Source organism: Oryctolagus cuniculus, chromosome 9 (assembly GCF_964237555.1).
Source record: "Oryctolagus cuniculus chromosome 9, mOryCun1.1, whole genome shotgun sequence".
NCBI classification, from domain to species: Eukaryota; Metazoa; Chordata; class Mammalia; order Lagomorpha; family Leporidae; genus Oryctolagus; species Oryctolagus cuniculus.
The window spans coordinates 45443943-45468297 of NC_091440.1; the positions used below are offsets into that span (position 1 = coordinate 45443943).

Consider the following 24355-nt stretch of genomic DNA (forward strand, 5'->3'; position numbering starts at 1 on the left):
GCCCCTGTGATTGATTGATTAATGTCTGTTAGACACAATAGGACACCTAGATTAAAGGACCTTTAGAAGTACAGGACAGACAAGTTTTTTAATAAAGACTGGAATACAGAACTAATATATTAGAGTTGAAAATATTAGTCCTGAAGTCCTTTAGGAGGTCATCTGATTATTCTAAAATCATAGTTTATGTCTTCAATATAGACCACATAGAAAAGACCTTACTTCTCTTCTTCAATATAGAACTCATAGAAAAGACCTTACTTCTCTGAAAGAAATACAATTCTAAAACACTAAGTGGTAACCAGAAAATCACAGATGACTATCCAGTTAGCACAGTGAACTGTTTAATAATTGACATTATAAATTGCCATTATATGGAAATTGTTTAAATGTATAAATAGAACAATGTTAAGTTTGTGGAAAACAGAATAGTTTCATTAACTCCACATCTGTTTCTGTGTAAATCTGCAATAGCATTTTAGCCTTCAGTTAGCTGTCTGAAGGTGACTTAGCATCACAAGCATCCTATGACCTATATAGCCAGCAGAAAACACTAAGGCAATTTTACTATAGCCCAAGTGGCTTAATTCCTAAAAGCTTTAATCAGATACAACACAGGTAAAAACATCATAATTTGTTGTGGTGGAAAATGTGCATTAACAAAGAAGAATAAGGGTTAATTAAAGAGATCCATTGAAAGATTTTCATCGCAAGTCATGTAATTGATGATATCGTATTTTGCTCTCTAAATGATAAAGCGCAGCATAAAAACAAATAATCTCCAAAACTAAAATTAATGCATAATATTTCCTTGGTTCAGAATTATGCATATAGAACTTTTAAAAATATTATAGGAGAGGTGGATGGTGAACAGCTCTCATTAAGCAAATGGTTTATATAGTGTTTGGGCAGAAGCTTCAAGTTATGTTAGCAGACGGTTAGGAACATGACCCTTTGTGTTTAATTTTCTTCTAGGAGTATTAATAAGATCTCTAATAATAGTTCTTGCTTTAGAGTTTAGCAATTGAAATATAATTGGGCAGAAAATCCTCAACTATTCTAGCTTCAAGAGGTAAAACTGATCATGACTACAGAATCCTGATAAGGCAGCTAAGTCAGGAGAGAATGTCCTGAGTCAATCTCTCTCTTTCTGCATTCTTTTCCACCTCCTTTGGAAACAATCTGGACATATTTCATTCTGAGGCTTTGACCTGTGGCTTCCTTTAATTGAAATCTCATGGTCACAAATTTAACCTTGTGATATGTTTTTTTTTTCTTCCTTAACCTTCCTTCTGTGCTCATTTTAACATTTCATTTATGAGCATGGGGGTAATAATGGGTTCTGCAAACAAGTAAAGCTATCCCTTAGCAGACAGAAACAATTCTGCTTAATAATGATGTTAAGTAATCATTGCTAAAATATGCACTGCTACTAAAACATGACTTTGAAGTGACTACGGTATGATTAAAATGTAACTGTGATGCTCCTGAAATGAACTGGAAAGTGGCTGTAGTACTATGTTTATTGTAATTGTATCAGAATAATGGTTCATTTATTTTAAAATAGTTCAGAGCACTCAAAAGGTGGCCATCAGAACATTGTACTCGCGTTAATTGTAGATTTTGTGAATGGAAAAAATGATCATTCTCTGTGATAAAACAGTCATCCTTTATTTCACTCACATTGTTCTATGAGGTAATGCTTCTCTTTTGACCTTTGGATATTCAAGCCATCCTTTTTATTCTTCAGTTTTGTCTATTCTAGTCATACAAAATGATACTCTAATAACAGTTGTTTGGTTATTTTAAAGTGGCATCAGCCTATTGCCTGGAAGAAAAGTGGTTTATGTTTCACATATAAATGACTAAAGCATTTTTACAACAAGCTTTTACACAGTGCAGTTTTGTTGTGGAGATTCATCTGAGGACAAGTTAGGATAAAAAGGAATGTACAATTTCATATGGAGGACCTGCGATAGCAAACAAATCGGTTAAATAATGGAATGAGTTATACAATATAGTTTGTTAGGTTTCGTTAGTGATTTTTTTTTACTTTTCACTTAAACATCAAAAAACAAATGTTCACATTTCAATTTAAAATCATAGTATGAAATCAAACAATTCCGAACAAGCCATCACAGTGCAGAGGCTTGCGATGATCCTTTCATGCTCTGGTACATCCCACTGAGGACAGGGAACACAAGTTTAAAATAAATGCCCTTCCTCCTTTCTGTAAGTTAGAACAAGTTATTCAGTCATGCATTAAGACCTTCTCAACAGCCTTTATAGGTCATTCGGGAAAGTAATTTTTTTTCTTTTGTTCCCAGTGAACTGCTATATTGCTAGTGTCTCAAACTTTGCTCAGGTTTCTGACATCCCGTGTACAACCCATACCACAAACCAACCTTTGAGGTTTACTGATTTTTAAAAGAGCAATCAAATGGAGACAATGAGTTTTGGGCCAACATTAAAGGGATAAGGCTAATCCACTCGGGAGTCATTCCATCCGGCATCTGTGAGGATGCAACAGAGCTGGGGTCAGACACACGAATTGCTCGGGAAAAGCCAAGTATGAAATAAAGTTGGAATCAGCAGAAAGTACGCAGGGAAAAGGAAGTATTTCACAGCTTGGGAAACAGCTGCTCAGGACTGCTTCCAGCCTCTCAGAGGCAAAGTTAGGTGAGCTGGAAACGGGTTTTGCTGCAGCCCTATGTCTGGGCGAGCTGAGCTGAGCATTCAGCTTTTCCGGGCGCCGCAGCAGAAGCGCAGACACTGTCGGGATCCCGAGAGGAGACTTTGCCAGGAGAGCAGACAGGCCAGGGCTGTCCCCTGGGGACTGCAGAGACCGCCACTTCCCCTTCCTCCCCATCCCCCACCCCCGCAGTTGTCCTGACCCTGAGTGTAGGAAGCGCTCAGTTCAATTTTCTTTCTGCTTTCCACTTAGATTCAAATATCCACCACCTCCACCTTTCGCTCCCAGCCCTCTCGGCCATTCTTTGCAGAATCCCTGCCAGCAAATACTTCTATTTGCAGCGCCTGCATATTGTCCATTTAATGCACTGGGGGCACCTGCTGGCCGCGGCTCCCCCACCGAGGGCTGGCAATGCTCGTCTAGCGCCTTGGATCCCAGGTTCATGCTCCCATCTGTGCATCTTGGCCCCTACACATAGCAAAGAGAAGTGCGAAGCCTGCACCCCAGGATGCGCCTCCACCGGCAGGCACACTCCGCCTCTGGCAGTGCCCAAGGCTCCCCGCATCCCCAGTCACCATGCCCCTCGGGGCTCCTGCGCCGCCCGTGCCTGCTGAATAGCAGCCGAGGCCGCTGGGGCTCAGCGGCTTGTTGCCCGAAAAGCACCTACATGTTCGCATCTTTCGTCGGAGCCAGCCAGGGGAGCTTCAGCGCTTCCCTCCCTCCTGCACCCCCGCCCCTGGCTGCACAGCGCTGGGCATGCTCAGTACACATCCTGGAAGCCGACTCTCCCGGGGCCAGGATCAGCTTTCCGGGTTTTCGCGGCTGCCGAGGGGGCACGGAGGAGGGGAGGCTGGGACACAGTCAGCTCCTTGTTCTGCGCCCCCTCCCTGCGCCCTGGCTGCGGCCGCCCGCACCGCAAGATGCAGTCCAATCAGCGGCCAGAGGCGGGGCCTGAGCCGTCACACCCTCCCTCTGGGCTTATTGAGAGTTATATCAAGAAATTCAGTTCAGAGAGAGGAGAGAGAGGAGAGGGAGAAGGCGAGAGAGGGGCTGAGGAGAACGGAGAGAGGGAGAGCACGCGAGGCAGGAAGGCGCACGCGGAGTCTCCAAAGCACGAAAGAGAACCGATTGGGAATTTTTTCGGGCAGCTGTCGCCCGGGAGAGCAGCCAGAGAAATCGAGAAATCGCTGTGGCCCCAACTCTGAGGTTTCCTCGCAGAAGTTAAGAGACTTCAACAGTATTGACATCGGATGGAAAGGCAATGCGCTCAGTGCTGTGGAAAATACTCCCAAGCTGAAGAAGTGCAACTGGATGTGGTGTGTGTGAGAGAGAGACCAGAAGAGCCCAGCTCCGGGTGGGTAACAGAGACGAAATGTGGAGAGAATGACTAACGACAAATCTGTGAATTTGTTCTTGGGAGTTGCTAATTTGCCAGCCCGCAGCAACACATTTTACCAGGAGGAAGCGTTTTTCTGCTTCTGATTTCTCCCCCAAACTGGTGCTACCAGATGCATGGCTTTCTATGTGTTGGAACGGAGCATTCCTAACTGCAGCATACCGGGAAAGGGGAAAGGTTGAACCACTAACGTAAGTGTAAAGTTTCGCATACACAATTGTGAATTCGGTGTCTAGCTGTGTCCTCAGTGTGGACAAGGGATGTTTGTAATTGGGCAGACGGTTGGGGCAGAGCTCACCTACCCGGCTGCATCTGCGTCCCTACCTGCATCACTCTGCCGGAACTAATCGCGGGCATCCGCTACCGTGCAGCCTGATGCAGATAAGATTAGAGCCTGGGAACTGACCAGTCGTACTCAAGTAGGTAGCTGCCTGGAGCCTTGTACCCTTTTAAATTGCAGTGAGAGGAGCAACCAGGCAGAAGCCTTTTGACGTGCATTATTGGGATGCAGTATTTATGTGTGGCAAATGTTACTAACATAACGAGACATCAGGGTTAAGAAACTGCAAAATTTTTTTTTCTCTTTTATGCTCAGTAAAAGGAGAAATACAGATAGCATGGTGTTCCTCAGGGATGTTAGCTGCATTTCACTTACATCTCAGCACTCTCCCACCTCCAGTGTAAGGATTCCTATATGAATTTATGTTTTTAAAAGTTTGGATGTGCTTATTAATCCTAATGGGGATAATTTGGCAATATGGAGAAAGGAGAGCCAGCTCTGGGTAAGAAAGCTGAAGTCTTGGTATTGTGCGTTTAGGCAATGAGGCTATGTAGTGGCCGGTGAGTACTGCTTGTGATGCTGCAGCAGCATGTCCGGCTGCTGGTTTCCCAGTAAGATTGTGTTAGGAGGCACTTGGAGAACTGAGGGGAAGGAAAAAGATAGTCTTTTTAGAAAAAAACAGGTGACTCAGTGTGGCACAGACGAAAACACATCACATTTGACATGTGACAAAGCAATTAGCAGGGACCATGGCTAATCACTTAGGGTTTTTCACTTGTCTCTTAAAAAAAAAAAAAAAAGACAACTGACGGAGGAGGTGGTGGGTTAGAGGACAGGAGGTGGGTAAGACAGGGGGAGGGGAAGAGGAGAGCCTGAATGCATGTTTTGAATTAAACAGTAGCCTAAAAAACAGTGTGGGCAAATATAGGTAAAAATAGAAGCTGTCCTTATTTTCAAAGTAGCTACATTCATTTTTCTCTGGACAAATGCAACAAGCAGAGACTATTCAATGTTTTATCCACAGAGTTAACTTGCAGACAGTGGCAGAGCAAACTGCCATGTTTACTAATATGCGGTGGAAAATGTGGTGTGGTGTTTTGTGACCGTGTGTTTTTATTTACTGAAGAATAATACTGTATATGCGATTGTGTTGACAGTGGCTGTCTCCAAATAAGAGATGAGATGTAATGCATCCTCCAGCCCATGCACACTTCCTCTTGCAATCCGTGCATCATTCCTCAGTGGAAACCTTTAAACCCTAAAATCCAGCAAAAGAAAATAAATACATTATCATGGACCTGAGGGATTTTTACCTGTTGGCTGCTCTGATTGCCTGTTTAAGGCTGGATTCCGCAATAGCTCAAGAACTTATTTACACTATTAGAGAGGAATTGCCTGAAAATGTGCCCATAGGAAACATACCAAAGGATCTGAACATTTCTCACATCAATGCTGCCACAGGGACCAGTGCCAGCCTTGTCTACAGACTGGTTTCTAAAGCTGGGGATGCCCCTTTGGTGAGAGTGTCCAGCAGCACTGGAGAAATTTTCACAACCTCCAATAGAATAGACAGAGAAAAACTCTGTGCTGGAGCTTCTTATGCGGAGGAGAATGAGTGTTTCTTTGAACTTGAGGTGGTGATCCTCCCCAATGACTTTTTCAGGCTGATCAAAATAAAAATAGTTGTCAAGGATACCAATGATAATGCCCCCATGTTTCCATCTCCTGTCATCAATATTTCCATTCCAGAAAACACTTTGATCAACAGCCGCTTTCCAATCCCTTCAGCCACAGATCCTGACACAGGCTTCAATGGTGTACAGCATTATGAATTGTTAAATGGGCAGAGTGTTTTTGGACTGGATATCGTGGAAACTCCGGAGGGAGAGAAGTGGCCGCAATTGATTGTTCAGCAAAACTTGGATAGAGAACAGAAAGATACCTATGTGATGAAAATCAAAGTAGAGGATGGAGGCACTCCACAGAAATCCAGCACGGCCATACTGCAGGTCACAGTAAGTGATGTAAATGACAACAGGCCAGTGTTTAAAGAGGGTCAAGTGGAGGTGCACATTCCAGAGAACGCTCCCGTAGGTACTTCTGTAATTCAGCTCCATGCCACTGATGCAGACATAGGCAGTAATGCTGAAATCCGGTATATTTTTGGTGCCCAGGTCGCCCCTGCAACCAAAAGACTCTTTGCTTTAAATAACACTACTGGGCTGATTACAGTTCAGAGGTCCTTGGATAGAGAGGAGACAGCCATTCACAAAGTGACAGTGCTGGCTAGTGATGGCAGCTCCACTCCTGCTCGAGCAACGGTTACCATCAATGTCACGGATGTAAATGATAACCCTCCTAACATAGACCTCAGGTACATTATAAGTCCCATCAATGGCACAGTGTATTTATCTGAGAAAGATCCCGTCAATACAAAGATTGCCCTAATTACCGTTTCAGATAAGGACACAGATGTGAATGGCAAAGTGATCTGTTTTATTGAGAGAGAGGTCCCATTCCATCTGAAGGCCGTGTACGACAACCAGTATTTGTTAGAGACCTCTTCTTTGTTGGACTATGAGGGCACCAAAGAATTCAGCTTTAAAATTGTTGCCTCTGATTCTGGGAAGCCCAGTTTAAATCAGACTGCCTTGGTAAGGGTTAAACTTGAAGATGAAAATGACAACCCACCAATTTTCAACCAGCCTGTAATTGAGCTGTCAGTTTCTGAAAACAACCGACGTGGGTTATACTTAACAACTATTAGTGCCACAGATGAAGACAGTGGGAAAAATGCAGACATTGTTTATCAGCTTGGACCGAATGCCTCCTTCTTTGATCTGGACCGAAAGACAGGAGTTTTGACAGCCTCAAGAGTCTTTGACAGAGAGGAACAAGAACGTTTCATTTTTACAGTAACTGCCAGGGACAATGGGACCCCTCCCCTCCAGAGCCAAGCGGCTGTGATAGTTACTGTTCTGGATGAGAATGACAATAGCCCCAAGTTTACTCATAATCACTTTCAGTTTTTTGTGTCTGAGAATCTGCCAAAGTATAGTACTGTGGGGGTAATCACAGTGACAGATGCCGATGCTGGCGAGAATAAAGCTGTGACTCTTTCCATTCTGAATGACAATGATAATTTTGTGTTGGATCCCTATTCTGGAGTCATAAAGTCCAACGTCTCCTTTGACAGAGAGCAACAGAGTTCCTACACTTTTGACGTCAAAGCCACTGATGGTGGACAGCCACCTCGATCCTCCACTGCAAAAGTAACCATCAATGTCATGGATGTCAATGATAACAGCCCCGTGGTCATTTCTCCACCATCCAACACTTCCTTTAAGTTGGTGCCCCTCTCGGCCATTCCAGGCTCTGTGGTAGCAGAAGTTTTCGCAGTGGATATTGACACTGGAATGAATGCTGAACTTAAGTACACGATAGTGAGTGGGAACAACAAAGGCTTATTTCGCATTGATCCAGTCACAGGTAACATTACTCTGGAAGAAAAACCAGCACCTACTGATGTGGGCTTGCACCGCTTGGTGGTTAACATAAGTGACCTGGGGTACCCAAAATCCTTGCACACACTCGTGCTTGTGTTTCTCTATGTGAATGACACGGCTGGAAATGCCTCCTACATCTACGACTTGATCCGCAGGACTATGGAGACGCCCTTGGACAGGAACATAGGGGATAGTAGCCAGCCCTACCAAAATGAGGACTATCTCACCATCATGATTGCCATTGTCGCAGGTGCCATGGTGGTCATCGTTGTGATTTTTGTCACCGTTCTGGTGCGCTGTCGCCATGCCTCCAGGTTCAAAGCTGCTCAGAGGAGCAAGCAAGGTGCCGAATGGATGTCCCCAAACCAGGAGAACAAACAAAATAAGAAAAAGAAAAGGAAGAAAAGAAAGTCTCCCAAGAGCTCACTTTTGAACTTTGTGACTATCGAAGAGTCCAAGCCCGATGACACAGTTCATGAACCTATCAATGGGACGATAAGCCTGCCTGCTGAGCTGGAGGAGCAAGGTATGGGAAGATTTGACTGGGGCCCGGCACCGCCAACCACCTTCAAGCCCAACAGCCCTGACCTGGCCAAGCACTACAAATCTGCCTCTCCGCAGCCTGCTTTTCATCTCAAACCAGACACTCCAGTTTCCGTGAAAAAGCACCACGTGATTCAGGAACTCCCTTTGGACAACACCTTTGTCGGGGGTTGTGACACCCTCTCCAAACGCTCTTCCACTAGTTCAGATCACTTCAGTGCCTCAGAGTGCAGTTCCCAAGGAGGCTTCAAGACAAAGGGCCCCTTACACACCAGACAGGTAAACGAGCACTTTTACTGGTCTATAAGTACTGCATACAAGTGCCCAGTCAACCAGTATTAATGTGCCAGTGTGTTTATTGTTTGGTTCTAACTTTAGCATAGTTATAAAGAGGGAAAAAAAAACTTGACCCCTTTTCTATTCCTCTGGGGCTCAGTCAAGAATTTTTAGAACAGCTTTGAAATTTCTGAGTTCTGAGAATTATTTAACCTCCCAGTTTCCTTCAAATGGCAAAAGATGAAAAGAGGAAATTATTCCAAAATGTCCCAAGATAATGTTTGCTGAAGAAGAAAACCTGTCCTGATATGCCAAATTCTGCTCCTGGGGTTTCCAAATTGACTGCTTCAAGATTTTCATGTTACCTTTTGATCTAAAAAGTCACCTTCAAATCTCAAGTTTCAAGTGACGTTTGAAGGTCTGACGGCAATTACGTTGGAGCTGTGGTTGCTAAAGGGGTTAATTTTTTTTTAGTCTCTGAAAGAGATAGTAGAATACTAAATGTACATCAGCTGTGAAGCACATGATTGTTGATAGATTGCAACTAAGCCATATAGGAAGTCTTCTTTTGATTTCAAATTATTTTATTGTAATATAGTAAATCGGGTGTTTAATGGAAAGATTTTCAGTGTTGACAATGGCCAAGTACTCTTCCGAAAAAAAAAAAAAAGGAATGCTTTCTCCTTGGTATAACTGATTTATAGAGAAAAGAAAGAATCCATTGTAAATATTCTCTCATTTTAGTAATGCATAAGTGATCTGTCATAACTCATTTTAAACTGTGAAATATGCCATATGAAGAGGGATTAAGAGGCCGAGAAACTCATATTTCAACCAAATCCAGAATTAGTTTTTCTTAGGTCTAATAATTCCTTGTTAATAAAGATTTAAATTCAGCGCTGTCTAATTTATTTCACTGGTGCTTGTCTGTTGCCACCAAATTTGAATGTCGATAATAGCCTGTAGATGGCACTAGGGTATCATGTGGCTTCTGCTGGCCCAGTGCCAATCCCGCAGTAGCAAGGCAGTGGGGGGAGGGAAGGATCAAGCTGGTAGTACAGCCAAAGATACCTTTTATTTAATGATAGTTGCTCTGGAGCAACTAGCATTTAAGTTCATTTGCTTGCTCTTTTGTGATTAGCTCTCACCACACCAACTTTCTAGGATTTCATAATCCAAGTTCTATCTTTTGTTGGTCTGGAGTCCACCTCTGATGGTGACCCATGTCCAGTTATTAAAATAGCAAACATGTAGATTTCAGAAAATAAGCAAAATTCGTTTCCAGAAGGCTTCATCGTGATTGATTAGTCCTCGAAGAATCAAGAGTTTTCTTTTTCTGGAAGTGAGGTGGAGTAGAGTGTTTTATTGAAACTCTGTTTCCCCTGTACTCTGCACTATTTACTGTGCTGGAATGACCTTACAGCTTCATGGTTCTATTTACAAAAATAATTTTAAAAATGAGTCACACAGACATTCCCAATATATTAAGTATAATGCCTATGATTTTACAATTAAAATCTCCATTTCAAGTATTAAATATCTCCAGCATTTTAAAAGTACATATGGTTTTAGCTTAAATACATAGATAAGAGGACATAAATAAATCAGTGTAGAAGTTCTAGGGGAGACTGAAATTTTCAGAGATAAGTTGAGGCTGGAACTACTGACATTTTTATTTTTATCTACAGTTGAAAAGAGGATGATGTTTTAACATTTGGAAATTTTCCAGTCAGTAAACATTTGTAAAAGTTATTAAATAGCTAATTATGAGAAGAAAAAAATGATTGATAAACTAAAGGGGTTTAATTAAGAAGTTATTAATGTAATTTACTTTTACCGTGAAAGTTGTTCACAATATGCCTATTTTGTGATTTGCATAGTATCTGGAAGAAAGTATGATTTGTAACTTTTTGCACAAAGCTTGAAATTTCTTTTGCAAAGAAATGTACTGATAGACTTTTTCACATCACATTTCTTTTTATATAAGTGTAATGGCTGTTAACCTTGATGTATAGACACTTTTTCTGACTTCTACCCAATAGTTGAACCTCAAGATAGTGCAGTGACATAAATGTTAAATACATTTCAGTAAAGTATGGATAAGACCTTTTATTGAGGCTTAGACATAAAAATGTTGTTTGTATTATCTAATCTTTCAAATAGGGTGCTGAGTAATTCTCTAACTGGAGCTAAAGTGTATTTTAGACATTCTGTGTGACCACCTGTCACTTTTCAGTTCTCTTGTAGCCATTCTGATGCCCAACAGTGCTTATAACTCACTATTATGATAAAGAGCCATTGCTATGGCTTTGCTTACACCTGTTAAAAGTTTTCATGCAGAAAAAGCAAGTTAGTGGTGTTGGAGAATAGGAACATTCAAAATAATTTGAGAGGCAATGGTGCTACACAGAGCAGTGTGTACAGTTTTAGGAAAAAGCTTATTTTATGTGAATGAGGGACATAAATTATATACTACCCTTAAAGTTTTGTTTTCAGTGAATTATTGTTATTTGAACATATTCTGGTTAAGTTGAAAAACTTCTTAACTCCTTTACTTCAGCTAGTGGCTTTCCTATAAGAATGTGCTCTGAATGCTACATAATTTTGAAAAAAAAAATAGCATTTACTTCTAAAAAGTTTTCTAAGGATTTTACCTTGTGAAGATTGGCAGTTGGATGGACTCAATTGCCACTAGCAGCAACAATGTTGTTCTTTATTGTGCTTATTGATATGTGGCTACAATGAAAGATTCTTGAGCAAAATTTTACCAAAGTTAAATATCAGTAATTTGTACTATCTGTACAATGAAGACATGATGTCTGACTTTTACACCGTAGGTTTGCTGGTGGTACATCTATTCCTGTTTTTGCTTGACTCTCCCTGTTCTTCCCCCTTGCTGTTTTTCCTTTGTATTAAAACAATTATAATCATATTGTCATTCAATCTGTCTTAGTCAACTTTCATTTTTCTTGAATACAATAAAATTTCCACATATTATTTTTGCATATTTTTGGAAGCACCCTTGGCATTCAAAGTTTAAGAATTTATATTATTTTTTAGCAAAAGATAGTGTGCTGCTATTCCTTAATTTAAGAAGCCAAGTTCATTGCTATAAGGTTAAGAGGATGGTAACATTATTCCATTAGGACCTTAAATGATAAAGTTATGGGTGTATTTGCCTAAAAAGAAAACTGTATTAATGATGTCTGTTTTTGAAATGTACATTTTCAAACTTAGGATATTTCAGTATCACCTGGATCATTTCTTAAAACACAGATTTTGCAGTTCCACCCCAAGTGTTCTCTGAGAGCCAAGGAGGCAGGCCTGGAAATTTACATTGCTAGCAAGTTCCTAGACTATGTTGATAGTTCACAGACCCCACTTTGAGAATCATGGCCTTAGCATATTGGAGCAAGTCAAGAGAACTCCTTTCCCTTTCATGTGATCATATCCAAAAGACCTAGTTTTTGTACAGTCTGACTCCAGCCCATTTATTGACAGCCATTTTATTGTAGCTGGAGGCTTTTACAGTAAGCTGTTTATTGCTGTTTCCCAAACCAGTTGACAGCATTTGGGGAATTAATTTTCGTGGCCCCAGTGTGTTTTTTTTTTTTTCCTGGAGGTTAGAGTATGGGTATAATAAAGTTGTTAATGTTAAAAAAAAGTAACCTTTTTACGTTTGACAACTTCTTCAAATGATAAAACAGTCTGTGAGAGATGCACTCAAGTTTGGTCTAGGATAAACCATTCATTTTTAATTTTAGAAATGAAACATTAATTTTAGAGCTTAAACACCCTGACTTCATAATCTAGAGTATTTGTGCATGTATCCATTTTTATATATATTGAAGAATTTATTGAAAGTGTATGCATGCTGTACTCATGTATATACTTGTACTTTTATAGTGTAAAGGGACTTATTTCTATTCTAAAACATTTAGATTCCACATTACATTTATTTTTAACTTAATTTCCTAATAGTTTAAATTTACAAAACAAAAACTGTAAAGTACTACAAAGAGTTCCTGTGTACCCCATACCCAGCTCCCTAATTGTTAACATCTTATGATAGTATATTTGGGGCAATCTATAAACCACATCCAGCTTTTCCTATCATTAGTTTCTCATATTAGTATGTTTGTCATGATTATTTTTATGTCTGAGTATTCCTGTGCAACCACTGAAGTGCTATAATGTCATGTAAAATGTACAGGACAGAACACTGATATTTAGAAATTTCAGAAAGAAAAATGCAATTAAAAGTAAAGGAAGCAAATGTTAACTAATGGGAGGCTAGCAAAAACTTTAAAATATTTTCAACTACTACGTTTTTAGAGTAGACAGATAGTTGAACATGGGTGGCAAATGTTGAAAAGATGCTCTCCGAAAAGCAAATTATTTAAAAATATTGCTGTGATTTTTGTTTCCACTCCTTTTCTTTGGCTAAATTCCATGTGGTTTAAAGTCAGTTGTCAACCCAAGACCCCTTGGATATTGATTCCTGTGTCTGAAATTAGGATGGGACATCCATTCAAACTGGTTTTCCTTCCTCTTCAGTTTGTGAAGCAAATATTTAATTTGTTTTTCACCTTTATTCTCCTAAATTGCATAATTCAAGACACAGTTTGACACTGATTGTTTATCACCTCAAGGAGAATAGAAATGAAAAGTTGACACTGCATAAACAGATATGTCTGCTAATTCCTGAATATTTTTAACAAGAGAAAAATTTCTGTAGTTAGAATATTTTATCATCTTGTTTTCTAAATTTGTTGCAGTTTTACTTCTAGAAATAATGTACATTCATGTCCCTTTTAGACTGAGATGACACAACACAACCTCATGGTGTGACAGAACAGTAATTAGCATTATTAAAATTACCTTGCAAAATTTGTACTTGTAATAACATGTTGAGTTCTTATGGTATAGGTGTATTTTTATTACTTAAATAATTTCCACTATCATTTACCTATTCATAGTAGCAAAGATATTAAATTCAATATGTGAAATAGTAAAAGAGAGATGTAGATTTAGTATAAAACCTCAAAACTGAAATCAGATTTTTAATCAAATTGGTTTACAGTGAATCTTGGGTTCAGTTGACATACTGATAGAGCTAAGATATCTATAAATTATACTCAAATTATTAGCTATAGCATCTGAATACATTATTCAAATTTTGAAGCACTGATGTGTGAAAATGACACTTTAGAATCATATGGTCTTGTAAATTCTGCTTCTACTATTATTTAGATAATTTCTAACTTTTTTCTTTGGCTGGGGGAATTCAGAAATTCACCAAATGCTGAAAGCTATGGTGACTGTGCTGGCTCAGCTGTGCTAGTCTGGGTGTTTACAGAAGTTCTGGAGCCAAGTGAAATCTCTGTATTGCTTTTTTTTTTTTTTTTTAATTCTCAGTTTGACTTTGCTTAAGGTGAATGATTAGCTTGTGTATAGTTAAAAATGAAACTGTGAATGTAGTGGATTGTTTATCACCTTCTCTTAAAATCTTGAGTAGTGTTTCTCTGAATATTCTGGTATTCTCTTGAGGAGAATTCTTTATTAACATATTATAAATTAATCTCATGTTAATATTAGCAAATCAGAAAATAAATTATTTAATGGCAGTTTTTAAAATTTGGCTTTCTTGATACTCAATGTTTTATGTTTTCCATGATTTATTACAATTTAGGACCTAAAACATAATCTGATTGATGAAAGGGTGTGTGTTAGTGAGAATTTGGAAAATAGTAAGAAAGAAGCTTACTTCTAAAGTTTCATAAAGGCATAGAGATCAGATTTTCCAATAAGGATTATTGCCAATGTCTTATGGCTTTTTAATGTCAGCAACTCCAAATCTGCATCGTAGCACAGCAATAAATACAAATGTAGAAATATCATCTCTCATGTATATAAGGATTATACTCTGATATTTGATTCCATTGGTTGTTATTTCAGAAAACTGTTAAGTCTGTCAAACATTTCATTTGGAAAGGAACACATGCTTTTTGCCTTTGTTTGATGAAATCGTATTGGGCTGTCTGTCATCAGAAACATAGAACAAGAAAGATATATTGCTGTAACTGACATTTTGCTTTTGATTTATACTCTCTCCTCCCTAAGCCAAGATTCATTAAAATTTGAAATTCCTAAATAAGTTAAACAAATGTCTTTCCTTAAGAGTAAAGAATGATGATAAAACAACCCACATTTAATCTCTTTCACTGATATTTTGTCCTATAGGCATTTTGTCGCCTGTAAGCAAAAATAGTCACAGAATCCTTAGAATTTTCAAAGCTACAACATAGAACTTTAAGGAATTTAGAACTGGAACTCATCCACTAAGGAACTACTTTTACATATTTATCTATTATTTAAATGGCATGTGGAAATATGTTCCATTGATCTTTAACAGTGTGATTGATTATAGTGCCATATGCACATATCACACCTGTACAGGTAAATCGTGAAGATATAAACACTGTTAAGATCTTTGAGACATATTTTATCATTTCATTCCAGATATTTTGTGCTTATTCCAGAATTTGTTGAGAAAATATATGAAATTTTCTGTTTTTGAAATTATCTTTTAATAGCTTTACCACTTATTTGGGATAAAGATTTTTAATTATATGGGCTGCAGGTCAGAACGGAAATATAGTCAGTTTTATTGTGTTTGTAAATATCTTTCATTTTAGCGTTCTTACACAATTTGTCTCTATATTCTAGTATTACACTGCTTTGTTAATATCCAGTCTCCAGGCCTCTTTCAGTCTGTTAGCAGTTGATTAAGAAACACTCTAATCCCTTTCAGGATATTGAGGAACTAATGGATTGCAGAGTATTTGGGTCTTTAAGCTTCCATTGTAAATGGTATGAAGAATTGTCATTGAGCTGATATTTGCATATATCTCTCCCAGTGCTAGTTACTTTGCCTTCTTTTTTGTCCTCCTAATCTTCAGCTTTCATTCTGAGAATATTTATTTTACTCGGAAATAAGCATGCCAGTGATAGAAATTTGGGATTCACCTCCAAATGAATGCCATCACAGACAGGGAAGCTCTGGCACATTTTGCATAGATCTGTATGAACACAGTGAACCCTTCATAAGCTCTTAGATTGCAGGAAATCAGTGCTGAAAATTAAGTGGGGTTTTAAAGATTTGCAAAGTAGAGAGCTTTGTATAATGCTGGTATCGCAGGTGCCTATTAAATATGAAGTAAAGGCTTTGTAATACAACTAGCTAACACATTTCCCTCCACATTAGAGTGATTTATAGCCTAGGGAATTAGTCTTGCCTAGTTTTCCAAATGCAGAAACATTAGCTGTGTCTAAAAGAATACAAATATCAAATAGAGGAGAATGGGAAGATTTGCTCTTTGATAAGCCTAATTATTCATGATAATTAGACAATGCAGGTCTGCTTGTACTTATCTGAGATACCACTAATGCCCATGTTCCGTCCTTCACCTCTCTTGAGAAGAAATTCAGTACGTGTGAACTCTGCTCTGAACGTAAATCAGATGAAAGCCCTAGGTATCTGTAAGACTATATAGCATTACCATAACGAAGAGTGCTAGATACCAACTGAGTACTTTCATCTTCTTAGGAATTGCTGTTGAATCATTTTTCAAGTCATATTTTTCACACTCAGCCTTGCTTCATTTTTAAATGTTGTGGATTTGTAGCATAGCATTTCATTCTAGACATACATGAGTCTCAATATTTTTTACTTTCATGCCTGGGTTCAGTGAAATGCCTTGCAATTCTTTAATGCTTAATGTTTTTGACTGGCCCAGTTAGCTATAAATTGATGGAAATAGCCATGCATATTTTGAAATGAGTTTACAAATCCTATATTTTTGTCTACCAGAAAAAAGTATATAACCCGTGTGTAGCCCACAGTAGGCATGGTGGCTGATTGAGAATCATTCTAGATGATTGATTTTGAAAATAAAACAGTTTTTGTGCAAGACAATAGCAACCACAATTTGGAGAATGAGATTTTTTTGCGTTAAACAAATCTCAATAAAGAGAAAAATGGAAACAGGGATTTATGAAACGAAGCTGTATCTTTTATAAGAAGAAAATGTCTTCTGCTGACAGTAGTTCTTTAGTAGATCTTTTCTTGGGAAAAAACACTGGAGCTTTTTTGGATTCGAAGGATACCACCAATCTGTGGCTCTGTGTGACAGCAGCTGCATGCTGAGGGCTTTCAAATACACAGCTACATAGGATTCTGCAGGAAACTTTTTGAAGAAGGTGCAAGTGACAAATGGAGACAAAATGAAGTGAGTTCTGAGTTGTGAGTGGATGCCCTCCTGTGTCATATCTTCATGTCATTGAACCGATTTTCACATTGGAAGTCTAGAATCACAATAGCCTTTCCTCTCTGTCAGCTGTGAACACACCTGGACTGGCAACTCTGCTCCTTTTCTTAGTAGGCCGAGAATATTCATTTCAGTTGTTTAGCATGCATCTAGTTTTTAGCTTCTTGATAGCTTTTAATGTAATATCAACTTATTTTGACATGTCTCCCACCCTCCCAACTATATACAATATATGTAATCCCAAACATATAATATATATTTGATTAAGACATCTACATACCGTTAAGTAAAACCCAGAGTGTATCCTTTCTCGATCGCTATATTCTGAATTACAGTTTCAGATAGGGTGTTTTTCCTTTGCTAGTTTTAAAACATTTTTTTGATGCATTTTTTCAAAATTAAGGAATAGTATTAGCTTTTAGCTAAATATGGTATTTCAATGCATTCTCAACCCATATTTCCAACAGGGATGACAATTTATATATATATATATATATATAATATATATACACATACATAAAATTGAAAGAATTTATATATAATTGTCACGATTTTTGCCTCAAAACTGAAATAAGTATCAAAATTAACTATAGCATAATAAAGTAGGCAGAATCTTTAGGATATTTCAGTGTGTCATGAACTCATTTTCATTCTTGTTCTTGACAGCAAGATCTTCTGCCAAGCTGTGGCAGCAAAATATGTTGAATTCATTGATTGATTTTTAAACATGGTAATAATTAAGCAAAAGCATTTTGACATCCGAAGTCTCAATTTTAGACAATTAAATTCTGCTTTAGCTAAGGGTTATTGACTTTTGGATGATACTAGGAGCAACACTCCTCAGGGTTTAAACTATTCCTGCAGGACCATCTGTTATTGGCAGGGCTGTGCCTCCTTCCCCAGCTGATACACTGCAACCCCAAGCAAATATTCAGGATTATTCAAAAACATGATGGTTCTGATGATCTATCCATCTCAAATGGCAAATCAATTAAACCAAATACTAGTATATGCTTACTTAAAGCATAATAATCAAGAAGAATGTAAGAAAGTCCTTCAAAGGAGAGATTGTGTCTGTCTTTTGCATTTCTAAAACTGAACCAAGTAGAGAGTATAACATGAGAGGTTGATACTGTAAATGTACTTTATATTTGTATACTAGTTCTGTTGATTTAATCTCTAAGATAACTGTGAAAGAAGACATTATCATTCTTCTTAAATGCTCCTCTATCACTTAGTGATATATGTGGTTTAAATTTTCTTGTCTGCCAATGAAACCATGATTTTTTTTTTATATTAGGATATGTTGAGTAAGTGTACAGTGAGCTATATAAACAGGATCAGATTCCTTCTCTTCCAAACTCCCTCATGCCAAATTTTATTTAAACTCTGGATACTTAGATTATTGAGTAGTTACCTCTAAACATAATGAACAGTATATTTACTTTATTATATACTTGATAGTGACACATGTTTTAGGAAAAACACCACATTAAATAGACTTTTAATAGACTTTTGAGGCACTAAGACAGTACCCTAGAATCAAATATAAATTCTACAAAAAGAAACAAAATAGTAATTGAATAGGATTCATGCAATATCTAGCTACTATATTAATTTTTGATAAATTTAGTGTCTAATAGAACTCAGAGTAGTTTCACACTTTCATCACTTGAATGAACAATAGATTATTTGGCCTATTTTTTTCACTGAAGAAAAATGAAGACTGAGAAATAGTTTTGCATTTGAAGAAAAATGCCTTAATGAAGTACCACATAAAAACCATGTGAGATGGGGCACGTCATTTCAATGTACTAGTCTTTGTTCTCCTTGTCTTTAAAATGGATGTAATCATACCTGATTCATAAGGTTGACCTGAGATTATGCAAACACATATATGTACATGTGAGCTGGTGTTCAAAATTGCCTGTTTTTCCATCCTTTTTGTTCAAGGATATCAATTTGCAACTGACCAACTAATTTAGTGACTTTTAAAAATCAGAATTTTTATTGTATCTTTTTCATAAAGTAAATTGGTGCTTGTTAATTTGCTCTTGATTTTAACCACTTTTTTTTGGTTATTTAGGAATTCTGAAATTATTTGCTACAGTATCAGTATATAGCAGATAGCATGTTTTATTTGATCTTAGTCTCTTTCCTTTCACATTTATATGATTGTTTCATCTTTTATTTTGAGTATTTCACCTAAATGCTTTGCAGATCATGTTCTAAAATTATCCTGTTCCTTTTGGTATTTGTTATTAATTGTCTTCCCTGTCCTATTACCCGTAGGAGCTCCACCTATCCGAGGAGTGTCATAATATATAAGATAGTCTGTTTCATGGTCAATACTTAACACAGCTGGAGTCATTTGAAACTCGCTGGTTCTTCCTTCCAATTATTCCATAAACCAGAAAGTTTCCCTGTTGAAATGAAAGCATCCTTGGCATAAAGTAGGTAAAATGCTTTAGAGTATATGAGTGCTGATTGTAGGATTCATTAAATTTATGCCAGAAGGATAATAACTGTTTTTTAACATTTTTCTTGTGTTTGAATAATATATATGTCCTTATAAATAACTTTTAAATGTCTGAATATGCAAGTGTATAATTTATGAGCATGTAAGTGACATGAAATACAAACCCAACCAATAAAAATACAATACAATATGATAGTACCTGAAAACTCTTTATTACTATCCAAGGCGCAAAATCATTTCGTTTTATTGGAGTAGCTAAAATCAAGATAAAGTTGCTGATTTGGAGCAGATTTTAGTGAGGCTTTGTTATTAATTTCCTTTTATCAATTAAATAAGTAGATAGATATGTTCAATTTTCAGTTGATGTCACTGTAATTTTGATGGTAGAAGTACATTTTCAACTTCGTTTTGACCTTCTCAGTGCAATTCATTTGTTTTTGGGTTAGCCTTTTGGTTTCATTCTAGTTTTATAAAAGACAATGCCTCAGTAAGAAGAAAGGACTTTAAAACAAAAACACATCAAACGTACAACAAGAGCACTTATTCTTTGTGCTTGTGAAAAAAGTATATAATCAAACATAAAACATAGCAAAGTGATGTGATTTCCTTTTGGATTCTGCTTGTTCTACAATTTTACAGAGTTGGAATACTAAGAAGGTGTCAGATAGATACTATGGATATCATCTTGGATACCAGACCTCATGGATTTGTTGTAAGGTATATATTAGCATGGCATATAGTAGATATTCAAGAAATTCTGCTTAACTCTAGGAGCAATCATGGAGATAATCATAAAACACATTTTAAATTATTAAAAAAACAGACTTTCATAGTTTAGATTCATTATTTTATTTGAAATATTTTGCAATCATGGATTCAAGTACACATACATGTATACCTTATAGAGCTATATATCCTTATAACCTTTATAAACTAAGATGGCCACCATTTTATGCCATCCACATCAATAATATCTTCTGATGATTTTTACAATGGAGAGGTGACTATCCAGGAAAGTGTTCATCAACTACTCTTTTAATTATGACCAAATATGCACAACATGAAGAAAATTATATTTGTCACAGTATACCTCTCCCAATCTGCCCCTAGAATGAGCTGACTTGGTTTTCTTATTTGGCAAAAGAAGGATGGTTTCTGTTAGCTGAGCTCATACCTTATTTGGATATAAAGCTTATAATTACCCATATCATATTTTACTTAGTAGACAAAATACATTCTGAAATTATATCCTATTTTTAATTTTTATTCTTTTAAGATGACTTCATATATTATCTTGAATTTTCTGCTGCCAACAATGTCATATAGTACACTGATATTAGCAAAATTACTCTTTAATTTTTTTTGTTTCTTCTATTACTAGATATACATTTAATGAGTAACTGCTGTACTCTAGGAATAGTGTTACACAATAGGTCTTTAAAAAATCATGATATTGTCTTCTTTGCTTTAAAATATCCTAGCAGATTTTAATCATAGTACTTTCTCTTTCTTAGAATATTGTCATTCTTAAAAAATATGACTGTGCTCTCAGTTTTAAATTGATGCCATCATTTCCCTGAAGTATTTTTTTAAAAAGCCTCTTCCCCTGCAGTTACTCTCTCTGTCTGTCTCTCTCTCTCTTTCTCTCTCACTGCTGTTGGGGACTTTATCTTTCAATAGAGTAATAAAATTCCAAGATCTATTACTCTAATTATAAGGATGCCAGTTTTAAATTTATCCTTTGGTTAATTTAGAGAGAAATGTAGTTTTTCATCCTTAAGATCACACTCCTCCTACAGGCAAAGGTATTAACAAAATATGGTTAGAAGTAAAACTTTACCTTTTGTTAGCTGTATTATAATACCATATTCCTACACTAAAATTACTTTTAAAATATTGATAATATTGAGGAATAAACCAAATTAAAACAGACAATGGTTCTCGAAAAACAGCTTTACTTGTGAGGACTCCATTTTGAAAGGGCTGCTTTGAGTTGTAATATTCTAAGAAGGTTTCAGCTTCACTGTTTCAAGAGATGTACATTTAATGCAGAATGGAACATAGATGTTAAACTCTAACTGAAAAAAAGTTTGTAACTGGCTTGAGTTTCTAGACGGTTATGATTTTGGCAAGTCCATTCACTTATGAATATTTATTACAATATTGTAAGGAATCAATGCAATTATATAAACATTGAAAACAGACCTGTATGATATAGATTTTTTTCATAAATTGAGAAATATATCCTGAAAATTTGGTTTTGCTTCATAAAAGAAGAAAATGTCATAATTGGGCTTACATTTTAGGCAAGATAAATGATGTTATTTTTAACTGAATCATTTCTAAAACAATTTACATATGGATGAATGTTTGCATATGCAAGTAATTCCCACATTTTAATATCATATTTAAGCAAAAATCTGTTTTTTAAAAAACAATGCAAGTACGTAATGCCCACCTGCAATTCTTATGCAAACATCTTAAAAAATAAATCTTTGCTGCCAGAAAATTACTATTTTAATTGAAGTTAGACTTCTGTGATACACATCAGCTGGTGCTTAACTCTACAAGGAACTTTCCAACTGTTCTGTGCATGCTTAGGCAACTATCACCAAGTAATTAATTACATTAACTACCAAATTGAAACCTAAACTATGTACACCTCAAGAATAAAATGTGTAATAGCAGTTGTTAATTAAGTATATTGATTAAATTGAAGGTAATTCTTTGATTAATGTACTGATATGCCCAATCTTTATATATATATATATATATATATATATATATATATTTCACTTTTCAATATATGGAAATGTGGTCAGTTTGGTAAACTGATATAGATCTAGCAACAGGATAGATTAAGCTTAGTAGGATAGATACATTTAATTCATGATGGGAAAATTCTTTTTAAAGTTTGATACAGACACCACATGCATCTTACCCTGTCTGCGTAAGATTAGAAATGTGACACTCTCACCATTTCACACAGTGACAGTTAAGTTGGTGTTTTACATAGTTTTTTAATTCCTTATTTTTTAAGTGACTCTGCATTGCACTACAAAAGAAAATAAAGCAGAAGTGTTAAGATAAATATTTGCTTTTTCCTATTTCCAAAGCTTGATATACATTATTATCTCATTTGGGGCTATTATATTGCCTACTCAAAACCATTTATATTTTCCTAAAATTTCACTCAGCATTTGAGAATTCAGTCTTCTCATCTGGAAATTAGGTAACTTGGCTCAGGCATTATTTCATTTCTATTATTGAAAATTGAACTACAACTTTGGTTAATTACTTAGGGATACCACTTCTTGGCAGGCTTCTTTTTGCCACCCAGCATCCATCTGGCCTACTTCTTTCTATCTTCAGTTGATATATGTTCAAACAGTGCAAATCAATGTTAACATTGGCTCAAGATAAACAGTTACAAAATAAATCACATGGTTCAATCTCTCCTGACAATGAACTCATTGCAATATTCCCATTGTTTCTGTGATCAATGTTATCACTCTCTTGCATTAGTGTTGGTAACAGAATTCCATTTATCTACTTTGAGGTCTCTGCTTGATTAATTTTCTTCTTTTGAACTAGAAAATTAACTATTTCCTCTTAAATCAAATTATAAAACATATAACATCTAATGCAGATCATTGGTGTTTATAGCTGATTGGATGACTGTTAATATAAGTTTGTAGCTGCCATATTTTTATAAGTAATATTACTCTTATTTGAAGTTTTTTCTATCTTAAAGCATTAAAATGAATGTAGAAATTCAATTTTCATGGAGAATTGTACATAGTTTTGGCACAATGTGTAAACTGTAAATATCAAACAGTAGCAATTTCATGATATCAAGTATAGGAAAACTCAGACTAATTAAATCAAATAATGATCATTAATTTTATAGGTATCCTGTTCACTTAAAGACAAAATAGAGTTAAATTGAAGAAATACTATGAATAATCAGAATTACAGGTCTATTGATGAAGGAAAATCAAGCTTGAGATTAGTAGGACTGAACTGCAAATTAGTTGAAATAGCTCACAAATTATATCATATAAACATGAAACAGCATTTAACATTTGGTTACATGGACATAAATTAAAACAGTGATTTTCCATTGGAAAGCCCCCCATGTTCTCTTTCAAATGCTGCAGAAACAGTACTACAGGGTGGCTCTAGAACCTGGACAACAGCCCAGGAATACGTCCTCCTGTCATATTTCAGTGACTTCAGCATTTCTCAATTTGCTTGCTTTTTTGCTACTTCATTGTGCTCTTTTGTCATTTGAAAACTCTAGGAGAACTGAATCCTTTTGGTGTTTTTGGTAGTGATATGGAAAAGAGACTTTTGTACCTTATAGATGGATGTGTTCAGGAGTTACTTTTAAAGTTTAAGCAGCTGCCATAGATGAATCATGTATAATTTCAGAAATGCCACATTTTTCCTATATGACACATTTTGAAAAATTTATTTGAAAGGCAGAGTTTCATAGAGAGAGGTCTTCCATCCCCTGGTCATTCCCCAAAAGGCTGCAATCACTGGAGCTGGGCAGATATGAAACCATCAGCTTCTTCCGGGTCTCCTATGTTGGTGCAAGGGCCCAAGCACTTGGATCCTCTTCTGCTTTCCCAGGCCACAGAAGACAGATCAAAAGTGAAGCAGCTGGGTCTCGAACCAGCACTCATATGGAATGTTGGCACTGCAGGCAGCGGCTTTACCCACTATGCCGCAGTGCTGGCCCCATGACACATTATAATAATATCAAGCAGCCTGTTCCTACACTTATATCCCAAAAGTGCAGCAACAAATAGTCCTTCATCACATTGTTTAAAACTTCCCATTTGAAA

The 24355-nt window shown here is 36.7% G+C and overlaps 1 protein-coding gene across 7 annotated transcripts in view; it reads left to right on the forward strand.

Annotated features, from left to right (window-relative positions):
• The first annotated feature begins 3517 nt into the window (after positions 1-3517).
• The window catches only part of PCDH9 (protocadherin 9), a 978586-nt gene continuing 957748 nt past the window's right edge, over positions 3518-24355 (forward strand). For 6 of the 7 annotated variants that reach the window (XM_002712982.5, XM_008260042.4, XM_051850628.2 and 3 more), the window contains exons 1-2: positions 3518-4279; positions 5526-8696. In XM_002712982.5, the coding sequence (XP_002713028.1) occupies positions 5661-8696 (3036 nt within the window). In that variant the 5' untranslated portion in view covers positions 3518-4279; positions 5526-5660. The remainder of the gene's footprint in view (positions 4280-5525; positions 8697-24355) is intronic. The other variant, XM_051850627.2, reaches the window with a different exon arrangement.